The sequence below is a fragment of the Chinchilla lanigera genome, unplaced genomic scaffold, assembly GCF_000276665.1.
Source record: "Chinchilla lanigera isolate Chin_1 unplaced genomic scaffold, ChiLan1.0 scaffold00129, whole genome shotgun sequence".
NCBI classification, from domain to species: domain Eukaryota; kingdom Metazoa; phylum Chordata; class Mammalia; order Rodentia; family Chinchillidae; genus Chinchilla; species Chinchilla lanigera.
In genome coordinates, this window is record NW_004955530.1 from 263,656 (window position 1) to 271,478 (window position 7,823).

Consider the following 7,823-nt stretch of genomic DNA (forward strand, 5'->3'; position numbering starts at 1 on the left):
TTTGGTCTTTTTGAGACAGGATCTCACTGTGCAGTTCAGGCTACCTTTGAGTTCACTTTGTAGCCCAGGTTGATCTTGAACTTGCAACAATCCTCCTGCCTCAGCCTCCCGAGTGCTGGGATTACAGGTATGCACCACCACCCCTGGCTTAGGTTCATTAATTAAAAAGGAAGTAGAAATGAGGAAGAAAAACTTGTACTCTCAGTTACTATAGAAGCCACAGGTGTTAGCGTAAATAGACACAACCTGGACCATCAAGTCAGGCAAAGTTGAAACAATAAGCAAAGTTTATTCGAGCCTGGGTGCAGGTGGGCCAAGTGTGATAAGACTATCGGCCCCAAGGGACAGGAATGGGGAAGGTTTTACAAGGGTATTTAGATAGGGGAGGGGCATGGCAGGCATGAGTGGGAAATTTTTAGTCTAGGTCAAGAAGTTGAGAGTCTTGGAGACATCTGTATTTTATAGGTGCAGCTGTGGAGGGCAATTGCTTGTTCATTTCCTTTTGCAAGCTCTGGCTCCCTCTTATCCCTGTGTCTCTGCAGCTGTGCTCAGCAGCTCTGCTCAGGGAACTTTTTCTCCTCTGTCCTGGTGGCAGTCTGACAATAGGAGTAAAATGAGTAAAGAGTAGGCAAGCTGAAGGACAGACTCATCTACACACAGGATCTGAACATGCACTAAAGGAAAGAACTCACACCAATAAGGAAGTCATGGTGTATTCAATGGCTGTGGGAAAACTGGCTCGCTGTGTAGAGAAGTAGCACTGCACTCTCGCTTGACTCCTAGAAAAATGGGAAATTGTAGGATTAAAAACCTGTGTTGAACACCTATTACTTCAGTTTGGGTCTGGAATGTTCCCCAAAAGCTCGTGTGTGAAAGACTTAGTCCTCAGCTTGGTGCCACTGGGAGGTAGAGGGAGTTTAAGCGACGGGGCCTAGTTGAAGGCTACTGGCCATACCAGGGTAGGCCCTTGAAGGTGACACTGGGATCTGTGTCCTCCTCTTTCTCTTTTTGGTTCCCAGCTGCCATGAAGTGAGCAGCCTGCTCCACCACTCTCCACTCCCTGCCAAGATGTGTAACAGCATCAAGTGACCATGGACTGGAAGCTCTGAAACCATGGGCCAAAATAAGCCCTTGCTCTTTTAAAATTGATCATCTCAGGTATTTTGTTTACAGTAACAGAAAGAGAATGTAAAATAAAATAAAGTGAGTCCTTGTGAGCTACGTGTGTGAAAAGTCTTTTCCAGCAAAACTTCAAAAATATAAGCTATAGGTGAAAATTCAGTGAATTAGATTTTCTCAAAATTAATTACTTCTTTTCAGTAAGGGGAATCATGGATGAAGACAATAGCAGATGGCAGAATGGAAAAAGGAATTCACATGTTTAAAACCAGTGAGAGATTAATATACACATAGAAATGTCTAAAAAAGGAAAAGGATAGCAACCCCTTTTGAAATGGCAGCTTTTAGAAGAGGAAGACATGACAGCCCACTAGGCAGATATTCAAACTTAGTATTCAGAGGGGTGCAAACAAAAGACCCATGGCAAAATATTTACTACCACTGATTGGCAAATACTAAAAGCTCGCTTGCACAGGCTGTAGGAACAGAGTCTCCTGGCTGTACTGCTAGCAAGGTGATGGTGCTGCCTTCTAGACAGCCCCCTGCCCCATTAATAGACAGACTATTTATGGCCTAGCAGGTCTCATCCTGGGAACATGGGCAGATGGCCACACAGAATCATAAGGAGATTTTTGAAGCTATTTATTCACAGTTGTTTGTGATGCTGTGGACTCAGAGGCAGCCAAGATGTCTCCTCCAAGATGGTAACTGGCTAAAACAGTCTTTGCAGCAAGGAGAAACAAACTGCATGCACACATAGGAAAGATGTTCAAACACTGATATGTAAAAAAAGCAAGAAACAGTGTGAGACTGTGAATATCATTTAACTAAAACACTAAAACGTGTGAGAAAAGGGAAATTCACACTTACAAGAATAAATAGAAAATAAAGATAGACATTATACAGTTTGCCTGACAAGGATGGGGGGACCAGTTGTATGGAGAAAAAAGTATACATATTGTAGGGGACAGTGACTCTTAGCATATCATTTTAAGATAAAATAATTCTTCTCTTAATGCAAGCGTCAAATTGTGTCCTGAGAAACATCCCGGAGGAGTTGTAAAGAGTTAACTTTGCAGTCCTGACTTAGCCCTGGAATGCTTCTCCAAAGACAAAGAACACCAGGGCCTAGATAACTACCTATGACTTTGCCTGGGTTGTTTCATCCTTTCCCTGGCCCTAGATAAACATTGTAACCATAAAGGAAATTTATGGTTATCTAAAGGGGGACATATAAAACAGAGTAGAGAAAGTATATATCATTGTGGTTGGGCTTATGACTGGAGCCTGACCCAGTTATGTGGTACAAGGAAAACAACGTGTGGCTGGGGCTACAACATTCTGATCTGTTACCATGGAAACCAAAAATGTATATAAGTTGGGAACAAAGGCAGGTCCATGCCCACTTCCCTGACTTGCAAGTCAGGATGAGAGGTAGCTGGTTTAAATGAAAACTTTGTCTGTTCTCTTTGGTCTCTTGCAGAATACAGCCCGAATTTTTGCCGTAACAATGTATGGTAACATGCTACTCCAGACCCAAAAATCAGTCCTTGAGGGAGGGCACCAGGAGTCTTGGTGATTGTGAAATACAACCAGGATAGGCATCAAGGGTTTACAGTATGTTTAAGCCTCAGAATAATATAAAGGTATGAATATTACCCTCCAAGCAGCATAAATTAATACACATCCTGAGAGGCTGTGGGATAAAACCAGAATGAAGTGGGGTAGGTTACTCAGAAGAAATGATCAAGATGCTGAGATGTACAGTCCCTGACTGGTTTAATGTATGCAGTTTTTACTCAATTATGGTGCAAAAGTCAGTACATTCAGTATAAACACTCCATACTTAGAATGTTTAATTTTGATCTTTGCCCAGGTTACAATGATACGTGGTACAATATTCTTCTGAGATTCTGGGTGCCCCTGGAGCCATACAGTCAGGAAGACAGACAACTGACAGTCCGCAGAGTGATGGTGAACCTATGGCACAGCAGCCACGCAGGGCCCACTCTGCAAGGGCATCATGAGTTGTAGGGTTTTTGTAAACTAAAACCTTACTATTCAGGTTTAACTGCAGTGTGGGCACTTTGTGATAAATAAATGGTTTTTTTTTGTTTTTTCTTTTGGAAACAGGGTTTCACTAAGCAGTTTAGGCTGTCCTTGAACTCACTTTGTAGCCCAGGCTGGCCTCGAACTTGCAGCAATCCTCCTGCCTCAGCCTCCCAAGTGCTGGGATTGCAAGTGTGTGCCACCATGTCCAGCTTAGAATATGCAGTGTTTTGGTTTTTTCTTGTTTGTTTGTTCGTTTTGTTTTTGCAGTACCAGGAATCCAACTCACAACCTCACGCTTGGGAGGCAGGCACTGTGCCGCTGAGCTAAATCCCCAGCCCCCGACCATGCGCAGCTTAATAAATGTGTTTTGGGCCACAGTTAGAGGCTTGGTTTCTAAAAGTTTCACCCTCACTAGTCCACAGTGTGCTATGTTGTTAGGCCAGGTGAGGTGTATTAGAAGCATGTTTGACTTGTGACATTTTCAGTTTACAATGGGTTTATCAGATGTCATCCCATAGTAGTTCTGCGAACAGAATGAGCAACAATGGGAGTAGAATGGGCTTCACTCACCTGCTTGGCCTTCAGCCCTTCTCCAGTCTGAAGCACAAAGGGAAAATGGAATTAGAACATCAGGGCATCACACGTCTCTACTCACACATCACACTTTGCACCATCCTTGCCCTTTCCCCTTTTCCTGCCACCTAAGCAGCCATTAGGTTCCAGGCTGGGCATCACACCTGGCTTGGAAGATTAGAAGATACATGGATAACCAGGGGCGAAAAGGTGGGCAAAGGGAAAGTTCTAACAGGGGTCACTTACCTAACTCCATCTGAAGCTTCTCTGTAAGCAGAACACAGAAACAATATTAACCCTTGAGGAGAGGACCCACTCTCCCAAAGCAGTCAGGTCCCTGGAAAGAGGACCGGTCTGAAGCCCTGCTGTCCCCAACCCCACCTGGGCCCTGCCCTGTTCTATTAAAGGAGACCCATCTGCAGGCTTCTGCTGCCTCAGCTTCCCAGCTTTAACGCAAAAATCTGCACAGGGGTGGGAAAGACAAACAGATTTGGGTTTAGGTCTGGTTTGAAGAGGCTCCTGTTCTTTCCTCCTGAAAGTTCAAGCTTGTCCTGGGAGGTTCTAAGAGGACTCAGAAGGACACTGAGCACTGGCTGCCTAAGTCTCAGGCTCACTTACTGGATAAAGCACTTAAAGGGCTGGAGAAACATCACACTCATTACTTGCAAAATGACTCTGGCATCTTGCCAGTAGAATGCACTCCTTTGCTCTGTCCACTTTTTGTCTTCTTTTAAAAGTAAATGCTCCTTGGAAAGGCAACACTATCCACCAAATCAAACTATGGTTTTGTGACTTATTACAGTGGCTTTGCTATGGTACCCGTCCCCCGCCCCCCGCCCTGCAGCACTCGGTAGATTGTAGGACTAGTTGGAGTGTTAGTTCTAAGTCTTCCATTCCCACTCAAGGGTTCACACCCACCCTTTCACACCCTGTCCCCACCAGGGCTTCAAGTCCATGTGCTCCCTAGGCAACAAGTGAATTTGACACAACATCCCCACTTCGGTAGCAATTAAAAGGGTCCTGCTTTCCAGCGGTGTCCGCGTTAAAAAGATTTCCCGTAGGAAGATAACGGAAAGCAGTCTTTCCAAATTTAAGCGAATCACGTGACGTGCAGGGCGGGGCTGGTGGGGTGTGCAGCCCCTGGCACTCGGCCTGGGTGTGGGTGCGGTGCCCACAGAGGAAGTCGGCGGACTGGCCAGACCTCAGTCTCCAAAGAAGCTTACGCCGCTGGGCTCGGGCCCCGGCCGGCGAAATAAAACCCAGCACCAGCACCAGCCCATTAGCACCCAGCACCTACAGGGGCAGGGTCGGCGCCCAGAACTCACCCAGCTGCGAGGTCAGTTTCCCTGGAGAGAAAACGAAGAACATTTTTCAGGTTGGGGATAAGTCAGAGAGGACAGAACCCAGTACAGACGCCTCGCTCCTCAAGGAAGCGATACTGGGGCCCTCCGTGGCGAGCGGCCCACACCGCTCCCGGAGGCTCGCCTAGCTCCTGCTTGGCCCGCTTCTGCTTCTGCAGCTTTTCTAAAAGCGAACAGAACGGGAGACGCTGGGCACGCAGCCCCTCACCTCGGTGCCCGCCCCTCCGAGCCCGCCACCTCCGTCCCGCACCTCGGCTCCCCCCCACCTCCAGGGCCTCCGTCCCCGCACCTCGGCGCCGCAGCTGCTTTTGAGCGCAGGCCCGGGCCAGCGCCACCAGGAAGACCAGCAGCAGCGAGACGATCGCCAGGGTCCCCAGGAACGCGCTCCTCCAGGGGAAAGCTCCGGGCAAGAATGCATCTGGAAAACACCAGGAAACCTGGAACAAGCTCCGGAGCCTTCGGGGTGGGGGGACCCCGCGTCCCCGGCGGCGCTGCCGGACGTGGAGGAGAGGGCCTTTCCAGGAGGCGAGGAGCTCGTGGCCCTGCTTGCCTGCCTTGCGGCCCCTCGGTTGGGGCGACCTCGCTGACCCCTGCCCCGGCCTTCGCTCGGCACACCTGGAAGAGCTGCTACCGCTGCGGCCTGGGGCTGAGACAGCGCAAAAGTGACTTTGAAAGCTCTTGGGAAATTCAGTAATTGCCTGTGGAATCTTTTTTTTTTTTTTTTAATGGTGCTTATGCTGAGGGCCAGGTCGCAGGCCTGTACTGGAGCACTCCGAGGGTGAGGCTGAACTGACCCCCGCAGAGTTCATGGACAGTCTGGGCCAGAGACTGAAACCTGGTGTCACAAACAAAAATGGGGCTTCTACCTCCGACGTATTCTACAAATACATTCTGTTACTTTTTAAATGCTCTAAACAAAAAACAAAACCAGAAAACAAAAAGAAAAAGCCTATCATTTTAGCCTTTATTTCCATGGTGGGGATCAAATACAAATTCTCACCCAAATGAAGCTCGGACCCTATACCACTGAGCTATATCCACAGACCTACTTTCTTTTGCTCCTCCTGTTTGTCCCCTCCTCCCACCTCTATCTTCTTCCTCCTCTTCTTCCCTTCCCCTCTTCCTGCCTCCCCCTCCCTCCTCCTGCTCCTTCATTGTGAGACAAGGTGTGGAAAGTTGCCCATGGAGGGCTGGAACTTGAGATTTTCCTGCCTCCTCAGCCTTCCAGAGTGCCTGTTACATTTTTTAGTGTATACTTCAGTGGCATCAAGTACATTCATACTGTTGTGAAGCTGCTACTGCGCCCACTGCCAGGGTTGTTTCATCTTCCCAAATTGAATCTCTGAACCCATTAAATACTGACCGCGGCTGGCCCCAGACCTAAATGACCACCATTTTACTTACTGTCGCTATAAATTTGACTGCCCTGGGTACTTCTCACAAATGAAATTATTACAGACAGCTAAGTGACTCAGAAATCTCACTGTCAGAGGAATGAGCCCTTGAGGGAGTCCATGCAGAAGATAAGATGCACCAAGACTGGATAGAGGTAAGTCTGAGAAGAGTCAGCCCAAGGCATAGATGAAGTAGCCAGGTCCCGAGCTTCCCTAGAGATGAATAGCGGCTGGAAGTTCTGCACCACCCAGTGTTCCCGAGGAGCCCAGATAAGCATCAGTTGTATCAGACCAGAACATCTGGATCCATCTTCACCCTCTTCCAGGGATGCCTTTGTTCTTTCTGTGATTAAGAGTTGCAGATAAGTTAATGAAAAGTCAGGCTCACCATGTGCCCTTGCTGGGTGTCTTGCTTTCCTCCTGGATCAAAATTAGCTGAGCTGTTATACCTATAGGTTGATGGTAGTCTGACACAGGTTGTACCCACGTTGTGACCTTGCTGTATAAATCACCATGACAGCCTCAGTGGACACCCATTCAAGACCCCTCCTGGAAACCCAGGAGCTATTCTTGCCAATAAATTCACTGAAACTCCTTTTAAGACTTCATTCCTGGATGTTATGAGACCCCAAACTTGGCACATCTGACATCTGACAGTCTGGAGGTTGTTTTCCTCATTACAGAATCATTTAGAATGTATTCGTTTTTGTCTGGTTTAGTCTACCTAGCATATGCGGCCTCTTAGTTTTTTATTTTATTTTTGTAGAAGTGTGTTTTCATTATACAAAGGCATTGGGCCACAGTGGATTGGTCCCTCAACACTGTTGGTTTTGAAAGCACTGGAATGGAGGTTAAGAGGAAGGGCCTCCAGCCTGGTTTAATTAGCACCAAAGGAGGCTGAGGCAGGGGATTGGAAAATTCAAGCACAGTCTAGGCAACTTAGCAACTCAGCGAGACCTTGTCTCAAAAGCAAAAATAGAAATGGCTGGGCATGCAGCTCAGTGGTAGAACTCTCCTGGGTTCAATTCTCAGTAGAAAAAAAAAAGACTTCAGGCTTCAGGGTCTGCTACCTCCTTGACCCACCACTCTCAACTTTGTCCCCATGTTCCAGCCCCTCTGACCTTCATATCTGCGCTCTCTACCAGATGTCCATGTGACTCACACCATCTGTAAAGGGCTGTATACATACAAATTTAACACTATACCTGCAAATTAATAATGAATGTAAACAACATACATTTAGATACAAGTCTAAAAAAGAAAGAGCAAAAGAAAAAACCCAGATTTCCTGATATAAAGAGTCTTCCCTTCCCTTTCTTTCTTT

At 47.2% G+C, this 7,823-nt stretch overlaps 1 protein-coding gene across 2 annotated transcripts in view; it reads right to left on the reverse strand.

Annotated features, from left to right (window-relative positions):
• Positions 1–259: 259 nt before the first annotated feature.
• Positions 260–7,823, reverse strand: part of Btnl9 (butyrophilin-like 9) — a 20,454-nt gene continuing 12,890 nt past the window's right edge. Inside the window, exons 5-10 of one of the 2 annotated variants that reach the window (XM_005410120.2) lie at positions 5,395–5,523; positions 5,070–5,090; positions 3,991–4,011; positions 3,742–3,768; positions 695–779; positions 260–596 (exon numbers count right to left, since the gene is read on the reverse strand). In XM_005410120.2, the coding sequence (XP_005410177.1) occupies positions 706–779; positions 3,742–3,768; positions 3,991–4,011; positions 5,070–5,090; positions 5,395–5,523 (272 nt within the window). In that variant the 3' untranslated portion in view covers positions 260–596; positions 695–705. The other variant, XM_013507547.1, reaches the window with a different exon arrangement.